Raw genomic sequence first — 26297 nt, forward strand, 5'->3', positions numbered from 1 at the left:
ACTATTTTGTGCCATTCCCTTCTGGCCTGCAAAGTTTCTGTTGAAAAATCAGTCGACAGTCTTATGGGAGCTCCCTTATAGTAACTAACTGCTTTTCTCTTGCTACTTTTAAGATTTTCTCTTTGTCTTTAACTTTTGGCATTTTAATTATAATGTGTCTTGGTGTGGGCCTTTTGGGGTTCATTTCTGTTGGGACTCTCTGTGCTTCCTGGATTTGTATGTCTCATTTCTTTAGTTTGCCAGATTAAGGAAGTTTGGGGTCATTATTTCTTCAAAAAGCTTTTCAATCAATCCCTTGCTCTCTTTTTTCTCCTTCTGGTATGATTGAATGTTGATCCTATGATATGAATGTTCATACACTTGATGTTGTCCCAGAGTCCCTTAAACTACCCTCATTTGATTTTTTTTCTTTTTGCTTTTTGATTGTCTGGTTTCTACTACCTTGTCTTCCAGATCACTGATTCAATCCTCTGCTTCATATCCTCTAATGCAGTCTTCATTTCAGTCACTGTAGTCTTCATTTCTGAGTTGTTCTTTTCTTTTCCTATCTCCATTTTTGTTTCCTATCTCTTTGTTGACTACCTCACTAAATTCATCTATTCTTCCCCTAAGTTCAATGAGCATCCTTATAATCAATGCTTTGAACTCTGCATCTGGTAGACTGCTTATCTCCATTTTGTTTAGTTCGTTTCCTGGAGTTTTGTCCTCTTCTTTCATTTGGGACATATTTCTTTGTCTCATCATTTTAGGTGATTCCATGTATCTGTGTCTATGTATCAGGTAGATCTGCTAGTCTCCTGGTCTTGGCAGAGTGGCCTTAAGTGTCCTATATGGTACAGTCTTCCTGGTCATCTGAGCTGGGTGCTCCAGGGGTGTCCCTTGTGTGGGTTGTGTGTGCTCTCCTGATGCTGTTGAGCCTTGACTGCTGTTGGCAGATCAGTGGGTGGGATTTGCCCTCAGGCTAACTGACTGTGAGGTCTGGCTGTCATTACAGTGGATGAGCTGTTGTGAAGGGGCTGACCCCAAGGAGCAGGAGTATCTTTAGTGCGGCTGTACTGTCAACCAAGTTCACTTTGTCATTCATAGAGATGGTTAGATGATGCTCTGCTGTCGTCTAAAGCTGGCCACCAAGTATGGTGGTTCTGGAGCCTCTTGGGAGGCGCTCTGGTGCAGGTCAAGGTCAGCCACAGCTTGTATTGGCTTGGGGCTGTTCGGTAGGAGGTACAAAGTGTTCTGCAGTTGGTTGCTGCTTGTGCTGGGCTTGGAGGTGCTTAGGAGAGGCTATTCTGCAAACTGAGGCTGGTTGCCACTATGGGCTTGGGACCTTTTGGTGGGTTTCACGATATGAGCTGAGGGTTTCACGATGTGAGCTGAGGTTGCACGATGTGACACTTGTGCCAGGTTTGTGGCTATTTAGTTAAGGTTACATTCCAAGCCAAGACTGGCCGCTTCTTATGCCTGGCCTGGGGCTACCTGATGGGAGTTACATTGTCAGTTCAGATCAGTCACACTTGTGCTGGGTAGCTTAGCAAGAGGTACAGGGCACACCAATGCCAGGCACTGCTTGTTTGAAGGTTGTAGACCTTTGAAAGATTATAGGAAAGTCTGCAGCATGAGTCAAGGCAGGCTGCTTGTGTGGAAGAGCTGCTGGAAGCAATTCAGCCAGGTGCATGAGTTGGGTGGGGTATCAGGGCATCAGCAGAGCGGAGTGTACAGTATTGGCCAGGTTAACGGAGAATTCAGATTTGGTCCCCACCTGTACCTGCTGGCTGGGTGAGGGGACAGCTCAACAAAGGAACAATGGTGTCTGCCAAGTACTTCCATCTCCTGAGAAACTGTCCTGACCTTCTAGCCTGAAAGCTAGTCAATTTAGTTCCTCTATTTACATCTCTGGTGTTTTTATGCTGTTACCTCTACTCACTCACTCTCTCTGGTCTCCAGAGAGAGTGAGTGAGTCTGTGTGTGGGTCCTGTAAAACCTGCAGCCCCTAAGTCTACAGCAGCCCTCCTGGATGCAATCCCCACTGGTTTTCACAGCCTGATGTTATGGGGACTCCTCTTCCTGGCCCTGGGACCCCTTGCTCTTCATGGGGACCTCTGTAGACAAGATATCCCTCCTGATTCTTAATCACTATACCATGACGTGGGACCTGCCCATTCTGCATCTCTGGCCCAGCTGCCAATCTCGACATGGCTTCTTCAGTACGTCCTTAGTTATAGGATTTCTGTTCAGCTAGAATTCAGATGATACTCAATGACTTGTTCTATCATTTAGGTGTAATTTTGATGTGGGAGGAGGTAAGCACAGCATTTACCCACTCTGCCTTCTTGACCAGAAGTCTCTATTCTCAATTCTTTGTCTTTATATAAGAATATTTTTAACATTTAGGTATAATTGAAAGAGGACTAGACCCACCAGATTTCTGCCTCCTATTAACCAGTTGTGGAACGTTAGGCAAGTCACATAGTATTGCTAGGCCTCAGATTTTTTTTGTTTTTGTTTTGTTTTGTTTTCATGTAAACTGTGAAGGATGGATAATGAGGGATGGATCATGAATCTAGAAAGGAAAATGCTAATGACATCAACAGTAGTTATTACAACTCCAGTCCAAAATACTGAAGAACAGCACAATCCTTGTTAGGCTCATAAGTTTTAGCAATTACTCAACAGCCTATTTCAAATCCAAGTTCTATCCCTTATATGCAGTATCACTGTATACACTTTTCTCAGCTTCTCTAGGCTTTATTCATAAATGAGGAAAAAAATAGTACCTAATGGTAGTACTGTTATGTGGATCAAAAGAGCTAATGCATCCAAAGTACTCTGTGCTGTGGCTGGCATGCATTAAGGGTTCTATAGTTGTTGGTGATGTCAGCATTATTATTTTCATCATCATTGGTAATATTATAGGATGTATTTTTCCTATGAAATAATTTATCAAGAAATTCTGCAATTACATAACCACAATAGAAAAATTATTTCATGAAAACTAAAAAACATAAAAATGATTATAAAACTTAGCACCGCCTGGTATAACTGATGATGAATTCAATAACTACAACATCTTTTGGGGAGGATTATCGATCCCTTTGAAACTGGAACACCACAGACTCACACACACACACAGACTCACACACACACACACAAAAAGCACATATGTATTCACAGAAGGAATATTTCAAGAGGTACATGGAGCTCCAAGTCCATTCTTGAATGTCTGTCCTAGGTTAGGCAGCCATGATCAGGATCAATGGTTGCACACTGAGGACTGGTGGGCTAAATTTGACCTGCAGATGCGTTGTTGACCTGTGCAGGGTCTTCAAACTTGTCAATATGAAAGCCTCTACCTCGGTATGACTTATTCAGTGCTCCATAGTTCCTACTTACCATACTCTCTGGGGCTAATCTCTGCCAGATGCATTTCTGGGGGGTTATTTGCCTGACCCCTAGGTAGGCCTCTGAGTTTGTGACCCTTGTTTTACTCCTTTCAGAATCTATGCTAGCCTACCTTGTTGTACTAAGGAGGCTGGCAAGATGAAAACCAAACACGTTTCCCTGACTCCCTTGCAGTTAAAGAGTCCACCACGTATGCCATACAGATAAATACAAAACGTGGGCAGTAGATTAGAGTAATATGATGTGGCGGCAAGTAAAAAGATCAGATTTCCTGCAAGGAAGATGGCAAAAGCCTTTGGTTCTTCTGGGCAGCTGTGGCAAAAGCTCTAGATCTACTCCTGAGGTTGGCTGCCTAGGGCCTGTGTGTCAAATCTGGCCCACTGTTTTCATAAATAAAGTTGTACTGGAACACAACCTACCTGTTCATTTACATACTATGGCTGCTTTTGTACTACAACAGCAGAGCTGAGCCATTGTGACAGAGGCCACATGGGCTGTAAGCCTAAAATTTTTAGTCTGGCACTTTACAGAAAAGTTTACCGATCCTTGTTCTCATCCCTAGATGTGGAGGGGTAGGTGGCAGCTGCAGTAAAGGCTTTCTCATGATTTAACTTTGCCTAGTAACAATATTCCTGGTCCTGGAACATGGAAGCTTCATTCTCCGGACCTTCTATAAATTTTATAAGCTACCTAGTACTGTGCAATAAATCCCTTTCTGCTGAAAATAGCTGGAGTGGTTTCTATTGCTGCAATTAAAAACCCTAAATGAAACAGAGTAACAAAAGACAAAGAATTAGGTTATAAAATTCTAAAATTTACTTACATTATGTGTCATCTCAAAGTATTTCTGACAGGCTACCTGGTAATGTATCCCTTTTACTAACTCCAAAATCCAAAATGAATCGTAAAAGAGAAAGAATAATTACAAATTCAGTGTCTTCTAAACCAGTGTAGCTCATGGTTGTTGGCCATCTTCATTCCAGACAGGAAAAGCATTAAATCATGGAGCATGCTGTATCTCTGCAGCCTGGACAGTGTAGTAATTTTGGCATTATACCCTAGCCACTTAGGTCAGCATTAAACCACAGATGACAAGAGATAGTAAGTGATCTTTCTGACCTACCAACTGTGAATTTCAACAGCTTTACCTTAACAACAAGATGAAAACAGATCTGAGCATTATGACTTTGACAGTTATTGTCAGAACATCATATTGCAACCTTTCTTCTAAAATAGTAGATATAAATCTGGTAATCTAAATGGTTGGTGCATGAAGCAATCAAATATACTATTTAGATTTTTATTTTCCACATTACCAGTTTATACAGATACAGCATAAAATACAGCTGTGTGCCCATCAGGGAAATTCAATGTAAACCCTCTGGATGAGTATTTGTGGAGAGCGAATGATTTTACCTTCAATCAGATTTGTCCTTTTTTGAAATGAAGTTATTTCTAGTAAACCTCAGCAGAATATGAGAGTGCATAGTCAATTCTGAACTCCTATTAGGAATATCATCCTATCTTTTGTAAATACAATTTGCTTTCCAATTCTACTTCATGTAATCTCTTCAGAGAGGTGAAAACTCTCATTCTTATCAGCAGAGTGCAATGCCAGTTGAAATTTGTAAAGTTTCATTACCTCTCCCGTCAAATAAATAAACCATATATTTAGCCTGGAATTAAGAGACAGCCTCAAATAAAGGGAAATAAAATTCTGGAGAAATGTTAATTTCGATCCCTTTTCAAAAGGCTGACCTTCCTACGACAAAAAGAAAAGTACATGAAGTCTCGATTCTTGCTCTGTTCATTACTGAATGTAGCCTAAGTCTTTTGACAGATATACAAACAAATTACGCATCATACAACACTGACAAGAGTGTGTTTAAAATAATTGTTTTTCTGATTGTCGTATAGATTACATTTCTGAATTTCAGGTCACCTTGTAATTAAATCTTGTGTGAAAGACCTGTGTAAATGCCAACAATCAGAGCACCCAGGATCCTGCCTATCTGCCTATTTGACCTGTCCACTTTTCTTGAATTATTAGAGCAAAAATTAAAAATAAATCAATTTAAAACAACTATAAATTAATCAATTTAAAATGACTATACATTTTTTAAAATGAAAAAAGTCACAAAGTCTTCCAAGTAATTCTAACATTCTCAGCTCATATTTACCAATGTTTTTACCCATAGATAATTCAAGTTATGTTGAGATGAACTTGAATTGATTGTTGGCAAATATCAATGATACCAATACATGAATATCTGTGAATTACAATTTTGGAGAGCAAAGACATAAAGTTTAAATAATCATAAATTACCTGAAGAAAAAATGAATTCACAGAAATAAGCAAAAAGCTCAACTGTGTGGTACATAATTCTTTTTATGTAAAAACAAAACAAGGAATCCAACATCTTATTCTATGTATACATATTTCTTCTTCTTTTATATATGTAAATAGAAGTAATATATTTAAATATCTTCCTTGCAAAGTAAATATGTAACATTATGTACATATTATACAATAGGAATATATATACTTGGGAAACACGCTATAAAGAAATATTAGTTTGGTGCAAAAGTAATTGTGGTTTAAAAGATTAAAAATAATTGCAAATACTGCAATTACTTTTGCACCAACTTAATATTTATAGGAGATATTAATATTTCGTTGGGTGATATACACATATTAAAAAAAAAGAAAACTATCATGGAAAACTAACATATAAGCCACAGAATATGAGAAACAGATTTATGTACCTTGAAATTTTAGGTTTCATCAAAAGTTAAACTTAGATTAATCACAAAAAAATCCCTCCAACCCCAACCACCCAGTTCCACTCTCAGAGGAGGCTATTCCTTAACAAAAATCATTTGCTTTTCCTCCTACTTTTTGCTTTATCTTCCTAGGAAGAATTTATATTTGAAATTTTCCTGCAAATCCATAAATAAATCATTTAACCATCTATCCATAAAAAACTTTACTGATCATGTCACAGCATATTTGATTGGATAAAAGTTTCTGCACACGTGTAAAGGTGTGATGGGAAAAAGGAGAAGACAGTGCTTTTCACTGGCTGGAAAAAGACAGACAAATTTAGGTCCAAGGAGAAGAGATAGAGAAGGAGAAAGAATATCAAGTAATGGAGATATGGAGACAATAAATGAGCTCACAGGAGAAATCCAAGAAAAGGACTGCTTTGTTATTGGTTAAGTGTTATCTTCATTTCAGAGATGGAGAAATATATCCTGTTAAAAATAGAGGCATCTGTCTAGTGAAGGCCATTGATTTGCAGAAAGAATTAAAAATTAAAAAATCATTTGCAATAATTATGGTTGAGTTCACCATTATTTGTGTTAGTCTTAAAATTAATTTTTGTTGTTCTGGCAATGACTGTAACATATAGTGTAGAGAATTATCAGTTGAACGTCTTTAAGTGTTATATTTTCCTTTTATACCAACAGAAGTACACATAGGAAAGAAAGAAAGAAAACTTGCTTGAAGAGGATGAGCACTAGGATGGTGCACGAGCTATTGGATGGCATTATTTATTTTAGTTCACCCAATTCTATTACTGATCAAAACAAACAAGTCAAAATGAATTGATTGGGTGAAACAATTGATCTGAATAATGTATTGTTAGAAAACCAAATATTCACTTCTACTTATTTTCCATGTTTGGGCTATGTATGGCCCCTATGAAAATGTTTTTGCAATTTTTTTCAGCATTTTTAAATAGTTCATCCATATATAGAATTTGAGAAGTAGAGATGATTAGTAATTTTTGTGAACCAAACAAATAAACTTTTCATTTGTATGTAAAAAAAAAAAATTGCTTGATGATCAAATCTAGACAACAAAGATACGTAAGAAATAAATTAATAACAGGTAATCTTTGCTAAAATACCAGTGTTAAAGATTTGAATACAGAATTAGGAATAAATAACCGGGACCTACAGTCATATAATAATGTAAATGCTATAAACCTTAACAACTTAAAAGTATAATTAACAAAATTGACAATAAGGAGGTGGAAAAACTGTAGAGTGAACTAATTTACTTTGCTTTCAAAAGCACGGAGACAATTTGTAGTAATTAGTTTTAAAAAGGAATAAAAGAAAAATGGTGTTTCTAAAAAAAAAAAAGAAAGAAAAATCATTTGCAACTTAATGATCCTGTGTTCCTTAAGAGGAATATAAAATACATAAGTGTCTTAAAATTAAGATAGAAAATGTGCAACATTACTCAAAAAAATCCAATAATAAAAATATATTTTAATTTCACATTATGATCTATATTACAAAGATATAGTAGACCAGTGAATGAAGTTTGGCTTTTTCTCTGAGTAAAATGGGGAGCTACTGCTATGTTCTAAGCACAGGCGTGATGTGAACTGACTTCAATTTTTAACATGATCATTCTGCCTTTGGTGTTGGGCGCAGCCTGGGGTAGGGAACAGAGAGGTCATGACAAGAATTCAGGAAATCAATGATGGAGGCTTGGATGGAGTGGTAACAGTTGTGGTGGTAAGAAGTGTTCAGATTTGGAGATAGAAACATTTCCCACTTAATGAGCATAAACTGTTTTTGAAAAACAGCTGTTCTACATGCTCAAACAGGAGCCTGTCCCCCACTGTTTGGGAGTGAGCCATTACCTATCATTCAACACCCCAACCCCAACTGACTTTCTAAATAAAACTAATTAGTTTTAAAACTCAGTAAAATACAAGTATATGAGTAACAAACTATCATGTAAAATAAATGTAAAACACCCCAAATACCACTTATTTACTAGTTACAAAGCAATACAATTAACAAACATGCTTTTCATGCAGTAACATATGTGTCACTGTCACCATCACCCCCCTTCTGCTGACTTCAGAATTTTCACAAGTGATTCTGATATTCTACCATGTGTATATGGAATGCAACTTGGGACTTTTTCTGCCCCTTTTTTCTTAGATTTTTCTGATATAAACATCACCGGCAAACACTATACAGAGATATTCTACAGGTATGTCTATGTGAGGATGGTGCTGGTGCAAATTGCTGATGGGCTGCATGACTCCAAGGCAGGACATGCAAACCTAAAAATCAAAGAAAGGAAGGGAGAATTGAGGTATGAGCAAGATACTAAAATTCAGTTTGCGAAATAGGAGCAAAAACAGAAACGTAGTAAAGAAACACTAAAATCCAGGGACAGATGCCTGAGGGAGAATCTGTGAAACAGAATTTGGGGACAAAAGCTAAATTCCCTACAATATGTTTTACGTAGTGTAGAAAGACTGCTTTTCCCAAAGTGAACAAACCACTTGTGTTAATGTAACATTGAGATGCTGACAACACTCACCGCTAAGACCAAAGAGGGATGGTCCTGCAGTGATGGTTGAAATACATGACTATGGTTACTGATTCATCCTCATTTCCTGAAATGCGGGGTTTTGGAATAGTTGGTCTCATGTAGAATTTAAATGTTTTGTTTAGTCATAATTCAAGTAACCTTTTTTCAAAGTGTTAAGTTTTAACAGAACAGTCTATGTCCCAGGGCTGTGGACAGATAGTCTTGACATATATACATGATAGCCAGGCTACTGTGAACCTCCGAAAGATTAAGATTTAACCCAAAGTGGTACGTTTTCCTTTACAACTAAACTTTTCCTTTGATGTTTTCTCAAGAATGAAGAAAAAATGGTTAATTTTGAACGTACCTACCTAACCTTTAAAAAAATATGCTGGGGGGAGGGCAGTATGCAGGGAGATAGTTCATAATGCGCTTGCTTATATAAACCAGGGGTGCCAAAAAACTATACAAGTGGACACTTTGGTCAATGTTACTCAAGCAGTAGTTTGCCATAATCAGAAGGGTCTGGACGCCAATGGTAACCACATTGAGCACCTCTTGTAATTAAAGAAGTCAAATGTGACTGGTATTTATCTTTTGTTATCAGTATATGTTGAGTATTACAATTTTAATAAAGTTTTTTCCTTGCTTAAAATGTGTATACATTTTTTTGGCACCCTCTGTATTTAGTGTTAGAATCCTATGTTGAACATGATATGGACATTTTTAAAAGAAAAAACAATTCGTCAAGAAACCAGAATCAAGACGTCAGGCAACAGTGCTTTGTGACAGTGTTTGTTTTGCCCACATCGTTTGTGAAGGCAGAACCTCCAAACTCACAAACGGCCTTTGCCCTCTCATAGGGAGAGTACCCCGAGGAAGGAGTTCAGCCAGCGGGGACTGGCCAGAGTGAGGGTCAGAGATAAGAAAGGGTGAGGGAATTTCATACTACAGAGATGGAAACTCACTGAGAGGAAGAAATGTAGGGAGACGAAAGGAAACAACCAGGAAGGTGAAAGAAAAATGTGCAAAGCCAGAGAACTAGGGTAAATGAAACGAAGTCTACAACTTGCCATTTCCATAGCCCAGAAACATCAAAGTGTAACCCACAGCTCACAAAAGGTGTGTCCCACTGAGCAATGGCATGGACTGTCCAGTTTTCATGTTCCGTTCTGGAGGAGGCAGAGCACACCATGATTTCCTCTTGCATACAGAATTAATACTGAAAGAGAAGTTGTCCAGGAGGAAACCAAAGCAAATGTTAATTCTGATGCCTAGGCCAGACGTTTCCTAATTCTGCTTTAGAAAAACATAATCAAACAGTCTGAACAACCATATGATATAAAGGCATATTTGAAAACACAAGCTTATCATTTAAAGAAAAAAATTTGTATGAAGATCTAAGAATAGTGCTCAAATGAAAATTTGACTTTTGGTTTTTAATGCCAATACTTCTAGACTAAAGTACAAAAATGTCAAGCATAACAATCCATTTATTGTTCTAATCTAGTAATCAAAAGGCTAAGAAAAATAAGGGGTGGGGACATAACACTACTATACTTTGGTAATTCATATTCTTTAACTTTTTTTCTCTCTAGTCAGCTGATAAAGTTAAAAATATAAAGTCCACCAAGAAGATTAAATCTGTTTTAAAAAAAATATTGCAGTTTGTCATTTTTACAAGAAAACATTGATTATATTTGTATTTGGTAAGTTTGTTTTTTGAATTCTAGGAAAGTGGCTAGCCGAGATATCCTTGCAGTGGAAAAACAAAGAGAAAATAAGGTGATATCTTCCTCACTTGATTGGCGATAGATCACAGCCAGGTGATGAACGTGTGATAAAACATGCTGGTGGGGAATGCTATATTTATACTTAGACACACATGTATACGTATATACCACAGAAATGGGGATTACATTGGAGCCACACTTCCTTCTCTCCTCCTAATCTCTCTAATACTCCCTGCCAGGCAAATTCCACTGTGCCTTTGCTTTAATGCCTGCCAGTGAGGTCCAGGTGATTATCTGGCAGCAGAACGTAGCCACCTGCCGGTCCTTGGCTCCAGTGAGCCAGCAACTAGGTGTGCTGCACTCACCAATTAGACATGCAGCTAATCTGTCTCTAATTCAAGGTCATATTCTGTCTTATTTAAAAGCCATAAACTTGTCTTGTTTATTCCCCAAAAGCACAACCTTTCAATAGTAGACCGTGCTGATTTTATTCCACTTCATTTTAAACCTTCCTTTATTTCAAAGATGGGAGAAAATGTGAGAGAGAAGCAGAGTCTGGGACACTTTTCAACACATTACTCTGTTGTTTCTCACACACTCAGCAAAGTTTACCCTGTGCTGCCTCACGACTCTGCTGTGATCTTCATTTACTGGCAGACCAGGGGCGAGTTTCCCTCTCTTGAAGATGAACTTGCATTCATTTCAAACATTACATGCCAAGAATGTTTCTGACTCACTCTTCGTTGTCTATAAACTTAGTTATCTGACTGAATTGGTTCTACCTCCAAATGTCTTTAAAACCTACCTTTTCCTCTCCATTGTTTAGACCCTCACCATTCTTTTTTTTTTTTTTTTTTTTTATCACAAAGCTTACAGCTTTATTCTTTCCTCACTGAAGCTTCCAAACTGCCACCACAGTAACTTTCCTCAAATCCAAATCTGATCCCATCATTGCCGGTTCCCAGCCGTGCATGGGGCACAAACACGCCGTCCTCACCAGGCCACAGTCACCGCCCTGGGCCCTGCTCCTGCACCAACAGGACACAGGAGTCTTTACACTCTAGTCCAGCTTCTCCCACAGTGTCTTTAGCTCACAAAATCCTAGTGATGACTCAGTGGCTTTTCTTCTCTAACGCATTGTTTGATTTGGTTTAATCCAGAACTACTTCGATTTCTTTATGGCAGGACTTATTGGGGTGATATTTCTCATTTAATTTGTTCCCAGAACCTGTTTTCACAGATCTCCTAGGACGAGGGTTTCTCAGAACACACCCTGACAACCTTATAAACAGGCTCGCCTCCCCCAGATCTCATTCTGTTCCCTTATGTTGTCTAGTTTTCTCTCACCACACTTGTTTATTGTCTGTCTCCCTCACTGGAATATCAGCTCCTTGGAGGCAGGGGTGTCGTTCGTCACTGTAGCCCCAGTGTCTTGAATAGTAGCTGGAACACAGTCCTCACCCAATTATTATTTGTCGATGGTGAATGAATGCTGTTGCTTACGTGCAATCAGCCTTGCTTCCCTCCACTTGGGAAACTCCTCCTCAACTTTCAAACCCAATTCAAATATCACTTCCTACATGAAACATTTTCTGATGTCACACCTCTCCCTCCTCAGCAAATTGTTCTCCTCTGAATCTACAACTAGCACTTAGAATATATTCTTATTAATGTTATTATCATACTTTATTATAGTTAATTATGCCTTTTTTATTCCACTAGCCTAAAAGCTCTGAAACAGTTTCTTAGTCATCTTTTTTCTACTTCCAGATTTGAACACACTGAAAACTCGGTGACATGTAGAATGCTCAGTATATGTTTACTAAGTAATAAAATAAATGTATTTCCTCACCAAAGTGACTTATTTCTGTTTAAATCAGTCTTAGAACACTTTTTACTAGAATCTGTGCAATTAGACCGTTGCTTTACATTTCTTTCTTTTTCTTAGGTAGCACCATAGGGAAAAATTACTAATTTAATTTAGTTCTTTCACAAGGTTTAAAAAAGCTTGATAACACAGATGTGTGAACCTTCCCCTATCCTCCACCCCATTGCTTGCCTGACTCTAGCTGACACAGGAGCAGTGGAGTTACCTGGTTACAGCTCACTCTCAGCTGCCCAGAGAGGACTAAGGGGCTAAAGCAACATTCCAGCCTGAGGGTCTGGTACCCATTACGGCTAAACTCAGTAGAAAAAACATAGCTGCAGATGTGCTGCATCACCCTCCCCCTGGCCACACACACTTCCACACACATCACGGAGGAACCCAGTAGATGCAGCTGGGACACCTCAGACAGTTCTGCATGGCTGGCAGCCTCTGGTTACAAACAAGCAGCATTGGGACCTTGTAGGCCTGGAACCTCACAGCCGGCCACATCCCATCATGAGATGGTGCCCTAAGACCAAGGCGACCAGTTCACAGAGGGGATACCCACCTCTTCAGGGAATATAGGACATTTTTCACATTGGAGGCAACACTGCCCTGCGGAAACCCTGTAAGTCCCAGTAGTGCAGGCAAGAGAAAAAAAAAAAACCAAAAAAACTTTTATTATAGCACCGTCTACTGGAAAACAAAAGAAAGACAGTACCTAACAATGAATTCAATTCCCAAATGCTCTGGCAGAGAAATAATGCATAAGGTACCACGAATAACCAAGGTAACAAGGTAGCTCAGAAAAAAAATGAAGTCTCCAGAAAAAAACTCTAAGATACAGAAGAATGTGAATTAAATGACAGAATTCAAGATTACAGTTAGAAAAAAAATCAATGAGATACCAAAAAACTCCGGCCATTCAACGAGCTCAGGAATAAAATTAGTTAACAAAAGTATTACTTTAACAAAGAAACTGAAGCTGTTAAAAATAAAAAAGCAAAGAAATTCTAGAGCTGAAGAACTCAATAGATGAGATGAATAACAAAAGAGATTAGGAAATACAGCAGACAAAATAGAAGAAAAAATTAGTGATCCTGGAGACAGAAATCTTAGAAGAAATTCAGGTCAAAGAAGAGAGAGAATTGAGAGTTTAAAAAAATGGAAGAACTCTACAAGAATAATCTGACTTGATTAGAAAGAGCAATATAAGAATAATGGTTATACCAGAAGAGAAGAAGAAGGGAATAGAGAGCCTGTCCAAACAAATGATTGATGAGAACTTCACAAACCTATAGAAAGAGCTAGGTCCTCAAATTCAAGAAGCTAACAGAACACCTAATTATCTCAATGAAAAATTACCTCATATTACACTGAATATGATATGATGATATGATATGATATGATATACGATATGATACGATACGATACGATATAATATACATTATATTACACTGTCAAAAATTAATGATAAAGAAAATTCTCAAGGCCACCCGGGAAAGGAATACTATAAACTATAAAGGAAACCCCATTAAATTTTCATCGGATTTTCCAGCAGAAACCTTACAAGTTGGAATGAGTGGTATCAAATATTCAAATATACTGGAAGAGAGAAGTCACCAGCCAGGAATAACATTTTCAGCAAAGTCAACCTTCAGATATGAAGGAGAAATAATGGCTTTTCCAGACAAACAAATTTACACCAGAAGACCTGAATTACAAGAAATGTTAAAAGAAGCTCTTCTACCTGAAATAAAACAGGTGAGTCTGTTTGGATAAGGTTTTCAGGGTGTGTTTTGAGAAACACTAGTCTTGGGAGAACTATGAAAATAGATTCTGACAAAGACAGACAGAAACAGGAAATTGCAACTCTATTTCACAATAGAGTATTAAATAATTATAACATAAAGGTGAAAGAGGGTAAAAGCATTAAAAGAAAAGACTATAGCTTCTGTAATTCAGAAACAAACACACAGCATAAAAAAAGGATAATCTGTGGCAACAAAAACAAAAAAGGAGGGGCAAAAGGACTGAACTTGCACAGGTGAATGGAGATAAGAAGCAATCAGAAGAAAAATGGACAACTGTATGTATGAAACATTTTTCTTTTTCCATAAAAATAAAGGTACCCACAAAACAAAAATCTAGAGCTGAAACACATAACATAAAAAAGGGAACAGGAAAAAATCATAGAACACCGCCAAACCAAAGTAGCACACAGAAACACAAGGGAAAAAAACAATGGAGATATGGAGCAACCAGAAAACAAAGATAAAACAGCTGTAGTAAGTCCTCTTATTTCAGTACTTACCCTAAATGTAAATGTACTGAACTCACCCATTAAAAGGCACAAAGTAGAGGGATGGATTAAAAAACAAGACCCAACTATATGTTGCCTGCAGGTGACCCATCTCAACCACAAGGCCAAACATAAGCTCAAAGTGAAGGGGTGGAAGATGATACTCCAAGCAAATGGCATCCAGAGAAAATCAGGTGTACCAGGGCTTATATTAGACAAAACAGATTTCAAGATAAAATGGCAATAAGAGGCAAATATGGGTATTTCATAATAATAAAGGGGACAATTAATCAAGAAGATATAACACTTATTAATTTATCTGCACCCAACCTGGGAGCAGCCAAAATGTATAAAATAATTACTAACAGACATAAAGGGAGAAAGTGACAAAAACACAATTACAGTAGGGGATTAAATACCCCATTGACAGCTATGGATAGATTATCCAAACAGAAAATCAGTAAGGAAAGATTGGCCTTAAATGACACATTAGATGAAATGGACATAATCAATATTTACAGAGTTTACATCCCCAAATGACAAATATACATTTTTCTCAAGTGCATATCTAAAGGATTAACTATCTGTTGGTGCACAAAACTAGCTTCAATAAATTGAAGAAGACTGTAATTATACCAAGCATATTTTCTAAACCACAATGATACGAAACTGGAAATTAACTACAAGAAAGCTAGAAAAACCACAAATATGTGGAGATTAAAGCAACACGCTACTGAAAAACTATGCAGTCAAAGAAGAAATAAAAGAAAAATAATCAAAAGCAAAAGATAGACAAATGCAAATGACAATATGACATGTCAAAATTTTGAAGATGCAGCAAAAGTGGTATTAAGAGAGATTTTTGTAGCATTGCAGGCCTACCTCAAGAAACAAGAAAAATTTCAAACAATATAACATTTCAGGTCAAAAAACTAGAAAAAGAAAAACAAATGAAGTTGAAAGCCAGTAGAAGAAAGGAAATATTAAAATTAGAGCATAATTAAACAGAATAGAGAACAAAAAGACAACAGAAAAAAAATAACGAAACAAAGAGCTGGTTCTTTGAAAAGATAAAATTGGCAAACCTCTTGCTAGACTCACTAAAGAAAAAAATAAAAAAGACTCAAATAAAATCAGAAATTTGATTTTATGGACACCACAGAAATATAAAGGACTATACCTAAAGAATATTATGAAAGGCTATATGCTACTAAATTCTATAACTTAGAGGAAATAGACAAATTCTTAGAAATATATAACCTTGTTAGAAGAACTGGAAAACCTAAATAAACTGACGAACAGTAAGAAAATTGAAATGGCAACCAAAAGTCTCCTCCAAAGCAAAAGTCTGGGACCAGATGGCTTCACTGGTGAATTTTACCAAACATTCAAAGATGATTTAATAACTATCCTTCTCAAATTCTTCCAAAAATTGAAGAAGAGGTAATACTTCCTAACTCATCCTACGAGGCCAGCATTACCATGATACCAAAACCAGGCAAGGACGACAAAAATAAAAGAAAATTAGAGGCCAATATCTCTGATGAACATAGATCCAAAAATCCTCAACAAAACACTAACAAATCAATACTGTTGTGCATCATGATAAAGTTCAGTTCATTCCAGGACGCAAGGATGGTTCAACATATGCAAACTGATCAATTAAAAACTGACCACATTAAAAAATAAAAGACAAAAATCATGTGATCATATAAATAGATAAGAGTATTTGACAAGCTACAACACCAATTTATGATTTTTTAAAAAAACACCGCAGAAAACGGTTACAGAAGTAAAGTGCCTCCGTATAATGAAGTCCATATATGAAAAACCCTCAGTTAACATCATAATCAATGGTAAAAAACTGAAAGCTTTTCTACTAAGATCAGGAACAAGACAAGGAAGACCCCTTCCACCACTATTATTCAACATAATACTGGAAGTCCTAGTCAGAGCAATCAGGCAAGAGAAAGAAATAAAAGGTATCCAAATTGGGAATGAAGAAGTGAAACTGTCACTATTTGCAGGTAACATGATTCTGTATATAAAAAACTCCAAAGACTCCACCAAAAGACTATTAGAAACAATAAACAAATATAGTAAAGTTGCAGGATACAAAATCAATGTACAAAAATCCATTGTATTCCTATATACTACCAATGAATATTAGAAAGAGATATGACGAAAACAATCCCATTTGCAATTGCAACTAAAGGATAAAATACTTAGGAATAAACAAAGAAAAAAAGGATATATAGACTGAAAACTACAAAACACTGAAAGAAATTGAAACAAATGGAAAGTTATTCCATGTTTATGTGTTGAAAGAATCAAGATAGTTAAAATTCCCATGTTACCTAAAGTAATATACAGATTTAATGTAATCCCATCAAAACTCAATAGAATAAAAAATCCTCAAATTTGTATGGAACGAAAAAGGACCCTGAATAGCCAAAGCAATCCTGAGAAAAAAGAACAAAGCCAGAGTTATTACACTCCCTGACTTTAAATTGTACTACAAATCTATGTTAATCAAAACAGTACAGTATTGGCAGATAAACAGACACACAGACCAATGGAACAGAATTGAGCGCCCAGAAATAAACCCACACACATATGGGCAACTAATTTTCAACAAAGGAGCCATAAACATACAATGGAGAAAACAAAGCCTCTTCAATAAATGATGTTGGAAAAATTAGAAAGCGATATGTAAAAGAATGAAACTAGACTGCTATCTGACATCATACACAAACTTAACTCAAAATGGATTAAAGAGTTGAATATAAGACCTGAAACAAAAAATACATAGAAGAAAACATAGGCACTATAGGGATTAAATTTATGGACCTTGGCTTCAAAGGGGTTTTTAGTAACTTGACGCTAAAATCAAGGGAAGTAATACCAAAAATAAATGAATGGGACTATACCAAACTAAAAAGTTTCTGCACAGAAAAAGAAACTATCAAGAAAACAAAAAGGTAACCAACCAAATGGGATCAGATATTTGCAAATGATACCTCTCAAAATGGGCTAATATCCAAAATATATAAAGCACTCATACAACTCAACAACAAAAAACCCCAAACAATCCAATTTAAAAAATGGGCAGAGGACCTGAACAGACACTTCTTCCAAGAAGACAAACAAATGGTGAAGACAAACAGATACGTGAAAAAATGATGAATTTCACTAGCGATAAAGGAAATGCAAATCAAAACTGATGAGTTACCACCTCACACCTGGTTCAGTGGCTATTAGAATAAGACAAAAAACAACAAGTGTTGGAGAGGATGTGGAGAGAAGTCAAATCCTCCCACACTGTTCACAGGAATGTAAATTGGGGTAGCCTCTATAAGAATAGTATAGAGGCGCCTTACAAAATTAAGAGCTACCATATGACCCAGCAATCCCTCTTTTGGGTATCTGCCCAAAAATTTGAAAACACTTATTCGTAAAGATATATGTACCACTATGTTCACTGTAGCACAATAGCCAGGACATGCAAAAAACCTAAGTATCCTTCAACGGATGATTGGATAAAGATGTGGTACATATATACAACAGAATACTACTCAGCCTAAAAACAAAAACAAACAAACAAACAAAAAGATGAAATACTGCCATTTGTGACAACATGGATGGATCTTGAGAGTACTGTGTTAAGTAAATCAGATGGAAAAGGACAAGAACCATATAATTTCACTCATATGTGGGATATAAAACAGAAAACAACAAACAAACAAAATAAACTCAGGCATGACAGAGACAACAGTATGGTGGTTACCAGAGGGTAAGCAGGGAGGGGGGTGGTAGAAGAAGGTAAAAGGGATCCAATATATGGTGATGGAAGGAGACTAGATCTTGGTGGTGAGCACACAATGCAATATGCATATGATGTGTTACAGAATTATACACCTGAAACATATATTATTAAACCAACAACATCAAAATAAACTTAATTAAAACAATAGAAGTGCTTGATAGGTTTCTCTAGTCATAGCTGAGTACACTCTGGAGAAGAGAATGAAAATACTTTATCAAATTAACCTGAATCCAAATTTAGAAACCTGCAATTGCTATATTTAGTTTTACACATACAGGTAAACATACGAATATATACAAACACAGAGCAGCCTCTGCCAAAACCTCTCAGTTAGGGTTTCTGCCTATGAAATGATTGAGTCCGTCATTCATTCACTCACTCCATTCATTCAGTGGACATTCACTATGCTCCTATAATATAGAGATAAAAGATCACATTTATGCCCTTTGGGAGGATAAGGCCACAATCACAGCCTGGGGCGGGCAGAGGAGAGGGAAAGACAAGAAAATAAACACCAAAATAGGTGATAAGTGATCTAATACAGAAAAACACCTACAAGAGGGAGGGAAGGGAGGGAAATTGCTCAATAACAGCTTTCAGGGGGAGGAGCCAAATGATGCAAATTATAATGAATGAATAAGAGTGATCAAGATAAAGAAAGCTGTATGCACAATGCAGACATAGGGCATAACATTCAAAAAAGGAATAAAAGCCTGACAGCAAAATGTGGAATGGGCAGAAACTAAAAGTAAAAGATTACTTTGGCATCACTGTGAAGGACTTTTGGGGAAGACAGTGGAATTGGGAATTAAAGTCACATATTACATCCTGAGCTATGGAAGATAGAAAAAAGAAGGAAATGATTCCTACATTCAAAGACAGGAAAGAGTCTTGACTGTTTACCAGATTTCTGGCTTGAACATCCCATGTCCCAATCACTGTTCCTCGAGGCAATGTACAGTGGACTCTGGCATGCTGTCCAGAGCCCCCTCCTCAGAATAAGGGCACACATCTCCCCAGGTACACTCCCCAGAGTGTAATGACTGACAGCTTGCCGCCAAGTGCCCTTCGGCTGAAGAAAGCAGTCTTCTTTGTGGAGATGTTCCCTTCCTAGAAGCAGCCTGATCCAATGACTGGTGGATGCAGGGGTATAAGGCCAAGACCCCTTACTTCAATTAGGGGTAACTCTGCAAGGGCATTCTAGCTTCAGAGCTCCCTGTGGGATCAACCTAAGGGCAATTCTCCTCCTGCCCAATCTTGCCAACTTCACTCCCCAACAGGTACTGATCCTGAGAGCACTTCCAATGAATGTCCACACAAATCTCCACCACAGCAAACTAGATCTTAGACACAATACAAGTTGTTTTTTGCTTTCTATGTTTGTTTTTGCAAGGAGATGGATGGGAAGAAGTGAAGGATACTAATGACCATAATAAAATAAACGTTATATATCTACCATGTATCAGATACTGTTCTAATTATTTTCCTTAATTTTCAGCTCTCTAATTCTGTCCTTCACACACATGTGCAAACACAATAAAATGAAAAATAAAGAATGCTTATTGAAATTTTTGAGATGGCTTTGAGATGCCTGGGAGAATCTGATTAAAACTGTGAACCTTTGCAGTTAAAAAAAAAAAAAACGCTATGTCACAACTCATAAACCCTGAAATGTTCTTACAAATCAGCTAAATACTAAATAGAATGAAGCTTCTGGAAAGTGTATAACACCCAATTTAATAATCATATAACATTATTTCCTTATTATGATTTTTATCACAATATAGAAACCCTAGCACTGACAATGTCTCTGTTTTTTAACTTACTATATTTGAATAAAGGTTTTGAATCATTAAAAATAGATACTAAAAAAATGATTCTCGAGAAACAATTTAAAATTTCACCCCAAATACTGAATTCCTCAGTACAGATTAATACCAACATTTGGATTTAAGCTTTTAGGGAACATCAACAACTAAGTGAACTTGGAATGGGGGAAAAGGGAAGAGAAAAGAATAGGAGAGAAAAGGAAAGAAGCGGGGAAAAGGAGGACAGATGACAATATATGGGTAAAATCTGGTTAGAGATATGGAAAAAAAGTATTGCCAAATCTTAGCTCTATGGGTTTACTTACTAATTATAATTGAGCCTAATATAAATGCAAGCAAGTTCAGAATCACTATGCCCTATAATCTTTATGGAAATGGTGAAAATATTTACTAATTTTATAGTTATTTTCAAAGACTTTACTTAGAAAAAGAAATGTATCAGATATTTGGGTTGTTTCTAATTTCAGGCAAGTATGAATACAGACACTATAAACATTTATGCACAGGTTTTTGTGTGTACTTATGCTTTTATTTCAACTGTATAAAAACCTAGTAGTTGTATAACTAGATCACACAGTATGTGTAAGTTTAACTTTCTAAGAAACTGTCAAACTACTTTCAAAGAGATTCTACCACTTGGATTTCCTCCAAAGCAATGTATGAGACTTTCGTTCATTCTACATCCTCATTAGCATTTGGTATTGTCAGATTTTTCTTTACTAAACCAATTTCAATTGGCATATAGTGGTATTCACTGTAATTTTAAATTACATTTCACTAACACCTAATAATGAATATTTTTTCACATATTTGTGAAAATCATTCACATATTTTCATTGATGAAATGTCTGTTCAAACTTTTCACCTATTTAAAAAACTGTTGTTGTTATTGAGTTTGAGAGTTCTTTGCAGCTCTATTTGTTCTGGATACAAGTATTTTTTGAAATATATGACTTGAAAATATTTATTCTGGTCTATGATTTATCATTTCCTTAACACTGTTTACAGAACAAAATTTTAACTCTGATAAAGTGTAATTTATCAGTATTTTCTCTTATGGAACAGGCCAAACCCAAAATCATTAAGATATTCATGTTCTCTTCTGGAAGGTTTACATTTTACATTCTGATCTGCAATCTACTTTGAATTAATTTTTATATAAGGTTGTGAGGTATATGTCTAGGTCCTTCTTCTTTTTTGCATATGGACATTCAATTATTCTAGAACTACTTGTTGAAAATGCTATCCTCCCCCTATTGAATTGCCCTGGCACCTTTTAAATCAGTTGGCCACATATATGTGGGTCTCTTTTGTCCAATTAATCTCTACGTTTATCATTTGCATAATACCATATTGTCTTGATTACAGTAGCTTCATAGTAAATCTTGAAACCAGGTAGTTGTACCTCCAACCTTGTTCTTTGATTGCTTTCATCAGTGTTTCAGCATTAAGATCTTGCACATATTTTGTTAAATATATTTCTTTTTTCCCTGCTTAAAGTTTTATTTCATCTTGAAACTTTACTTCTCTGACATTTCTTTTTTTGTTTGTTTGTTTTTCTTTTCTCTTTTTTAATTTATTGGGGTGATAATTGTTAATGAAATTACATAATTTCAGGTGTACAATTCATATTACATAATCTATACATCCCATTGTGTGTTCACCACCCAGAGTCAGTTCTCCTTCCATCACCATATATTTGATCCCCCTTACCCTCGTCTCCCTTCCCCCACCCTTCTTACCCTCTGGTAACCACTAATCTATTGTCTGGGTCTATGAGTTTTTGTTTCTCATTTGTTTGTCTTGTTCTTTTGTTGTTTTTGGTTTACATACCACATATCAGTGAAATCATATGGTTCTCTGCTTTTTCTGTCTGACTTATTTTGCTTAGCATCACACTCTCAAGATATATCCATGTTGTCACAAATGTTCCTATATCATCTTTTCTTACCGCCGAATAGTATTCCATTGGGTATATATACCACAACTTCTTTATCCATTCATCTATGGAAAGACATTTTGGTTGTTTCCATGTCTTGGACACCGTGAACAAAGCTGCAATGAACATTGGAGCATACGTGTCTTTATGTATAAATGATTTCAAATTATTTGGGTAGATACCCAGGAGAGGGATTGCTGGTCATATGGTAATTCTATTTGTAATTTTTTGAGGAACCTCCAGACTGCCTTCCATAGTGGCTGCACCAGTCTGCATTACCACCAACAGTGTATGAGGGTTCCTTTTTCTCCACAGCCTCTCCAACACTTGTTGCTATTTGTCTTGTTGATGATAGCCATTCTGACTGGGGTGAGGTGATATCTCATTGTGGTTTTTATTTGCATTTCTCTGATGATTAGGGATGTTGGGCATTTTTTCATATATCTATTTGCCATTTGTAAGTCCTCTTTGGAGAAATGTCTCTTCAGGTCCTCTGCCCATTTTTCAATTGGGTTGTTTGTTTTTTTGTTGTTGAGTTTCATGAGTTCCTTGTATATTTTGGATGTTAGACCCTTATCGGAGGAACTGTTTGCAAAAATCTTCTCCCATTCAGTTGGTTGCCTCTTTATTTTGTCGATGGTTTCTTTTGCTGTGCAGAAACTTTTAAGTTTCATATAGTCCCATTTGTTTATTTTAGCTTTTACTTCCATTGCCATTGGAGTCAAATTCATAAAATGCTCTTTGAACCCAAGGTCCATAAGTTTAGTACCTATGTTTTCTTCAATGCAGTTTATTGTGTCAGGTCTTATGCTTAAGGCTTTGATCCATTTTGAATGAAGAAGTTAAAATATCACTCTTTGCAGATGACATGATGCTATATATAGAAAACTCTAAAGACTCCACCAAAAAGCTGTTAGAAACAATCAACGAACACAGTAAAGTTGTTGGCTACAAAATCAACGCACAAAAGTCCATTGCATTCCTATATACTACCAATGAAATCTCAGAAAAAGAAATACAAAAAACAATTCCCTTTGCAATTGCAGCAAAAGGAATAAAATACCTAGGAATAAACTTAACCAAGGATGTGAAGGATTTATATGCTGAAAACTATAAGACATTTTTGAAAGAAATTCAAGGTGACACAAAGAAATGGAAAGACATTCCGTGCTCATGGATTGGAAGAATCAACATAGTTAAAATGGCCATATTACCCAAAGCAATATACAGATTTAATGCAATCCCCATCAAAACCCCAATGGCATTTTTTTAAAGAAATAGAACAAAAAATCATCAGATTTGTTTGGAACCACAAAAGACCCCGAATAGCCAAAGCAATCTTAAGAAAAAAGAACAATGATGGAGGTATCACACTGCATGACTTTAGCTTGTACTACAGGGCTACAATAATCAAAACAGCATGGTATTGGCAGAAAAACAGACACACAGACCAATGGAATAGAATTGAGAACCCAGAAATAAAACCACATAAATATGGACAGATAATTATTGACAAAGAAGCTAAAAACATACAATGGAGGAAAGACAGCCTCTTCAATAATGGTGCTGGGAGAATTGGATAGCCACGTGCAAAAGAATGAAACTGGACTGTTATCTGGTAAATACATTTCAAAACCATTTTTTTCGTATTATTGCATATGGTATTTTAAAATTATTTTAATTTCCAATTTTTCCTTGGAAGAAATATATTTTATATACTGATTTAGAATCCTGCAATCTATTAGTTATAATAGCATTTTGGTAGGTTATTTGAGGTATTTTTTTCCATAAATACACTGAATAGAGAAAAGTTTTTTTCCTTTCTCATCAGCCTTTTATCTCTTTTTTTTTTTTTTTTTTGACTTATTGTGCTGGTTATATTGAGAGAACATACTTTGGGTAATTTTAATTCATTAAAAGATGTAATGGATTTTTTTAAGACCCTTGAATATGATCTAGCTGGGTTAATGTTTTATGTACACATGAAAAAAATGTGTATTCACCTGCTGTTGGGTATTATGTTCTTTAGGCGTCAGTTAGGTCAATCAAGATGGCTGGGAGCGTTAAGTTTTCTATATCCTCAATGATTTTGTCTGCTTGTTCTGCTAATTACTGAAAGAGGAGTGCTGAACTCTCCAAATATATAACTGTGGATTTATCTAGTTCTCCTTTCAGTTCGCTCTGCATTTGCCTCATGTATGTTTAAGCTATGTTGTTAGAGTACAAACATTTAGAATTCTGATGTTTTGTTGGTGAACTGATGTCCATGTTTTCCTTTTTGGGGGAAGGAGTGAGGAATAAATGCAGGACTGCCCATTTTCTTGGGCTTTATTTTGTTTAATTGCTGCCTTCTTAAGTTGAATACCAAGCTCACTCATGGAGGAAGATGAAATGTGATCCTATGCATACAACTTTTTAAAAAGTATGTGATATCAGTCACAATGGTCTCTCTTCTGAGCATCAAAATTCTGACATTTAACATCTAAATATTTCTTATAGCTGAAGGTATCTTTTTTTTCCTAAAATAAAAGTAGCTCCATCGAATTTTACTTTATATGCATTTTAATGATGTTTTTCTTGACTTTCATTCAATATTTTAACACGCACTTGGAGTTTTAAAGATGTGTTTACACTTATGCCAACCTGCAACTAAGCATTTATCAAAATGTTTTACATGGATTTTTCATTTATCCATTTTCTGTCCTTTAGAACACAGTCCCCCAGTGGCTTCACTCTACTGAGAACCAGTCAATAAAGACATCAGATGAAAGCAAACTATTATTTACAATTTCCCACATGCACTAAACAATATGTGTCTCAGATAAAAGGTTACAGTGAGTGTCCAAAGGACGATGTGGAAATTATTAGGCTGGTGCAAAAGTAATTCCAGTTTTTGCAATTATTTTTAACCTTTTAAACCAGCTTCAACTAAGGGATTTACTGATGGATCAGGAGTAAATGGAGGAATGCAAAGGAGTCAAAAGCAAAGAATGTACAAACATAGTTATTATTATTATTAATTAAAAACAATGTTCTCAATAGACATGGTAATAGCCTGTATTTTTAAAAAAGTGATTCTTTACAATTGCTGAAAAAGCCTCTAATTTTTTTCTTCTACATGCCCCATCAAATTGTTACCTACAGTTCCTCACCTTTCTGATGTCCAAACCACCATTCCTAACCCCTTTACTCTCAGCTAATGATTAGACCTCTGACTTTACAAGAGTCAGGCCACTTGATACACTCCATCAACTTACCTTTGCTCCACCTCTAAGCTTTTCTCTATATTCCTGCACCTTGGCTCAGGTATATGCCTTTTGCTGTCACTATGCTTTTGTCCAAATATGTCTCCTCCTTTCTTCAATAAGGTTTTCACTTCTGTCACTGAGGACCAATTTGCTTCTCTCTGTACCACACCACATGCTCTGTAGCATCCACCTCAAACCTAAATATGCCCTCTTACCTTTCCAACATTTTTTCTGCACTACCAAGGGCAAGTCACTGAATTACTATGAGACAGAAAGTTAAATAAAAATCCAGTCCTTCTTTTAGGAAACTCATACACTAGTGGGAAACATGAATAGTTAGTTAAATAATCATAACTGCTGTAGTAAGTATAGTCATGGTATAAAGGAAACTTAACAATGGTTAGAGAGGGATTATCTTTTTTTATATCTTTATCAAGCCCACCCTCTCCAATAGGTTCTTTTCTTCTCTTCCTACAAACAGGTTCAGATCTCTAGCCTTAAATATACAAATATACCTTCCATGATGCTTAAGCGAATATCTCTTGGTCATTCCCTTTCACTAGCACATTTTTTGAAAAGGTCACTTGTACTCATGGTCGGCAAATCCAATCCACTGTCTTCTATTCATTCCTCTTGTAAGAGTCATCTTGGTTTCCCCCACTACACTGACACCTCTCACCCAATCAAAGTTGAGCAACCCACTCAGAATATCTAGTCACCTTTTCTCAGTCCTCATTTTACAAAGTCTCTCAGCTATGAAGGACTCTTGTAGACACTACCTTCTCAAAATTCCCTCCTTGACTTTTGTGA

At 36.3% G+C, this 26297-nt stretch overlaps 1 protein-coding gene across 1 annotated transcript in view; it reads right to left on the reverse strand.

Annotated features, from left to right (window-relative positions):
- LOC308494407 (DNA primase large subunit-like) overlaps positions 1-26297 on the reverse strand; it is a gene marked incomplete at both ends in the record, with an annotated part of 230208 nt that overhangs the window by 9541 nt on the left and 194370 nt on the right. The window contains one exon of the mRNA XM_081042219.1: positions 4220-4279. Within this exon, the coding sequence (XP_080898345.1) occupies positions 4220-4279 (60 nt within the window). The remainder of the gene's footprint in view (positions 1-4219; positions 4280-26297) is intronic.

This window comes from Rhinolophus hipposideros (genome assembly GCF_964194185.1).
Source record: "Rhinolophus hipposideros genome assembly, chromosome: 3".
In the NCBI taxonomy this organism is placed as follows: domain Eukaryota; kingdom Metazoa; phylum Chordata; class Mammalia; order Chiroptera; family Rhinolophidae; genus Rhinolophus; species Rhinolophus hipposideros.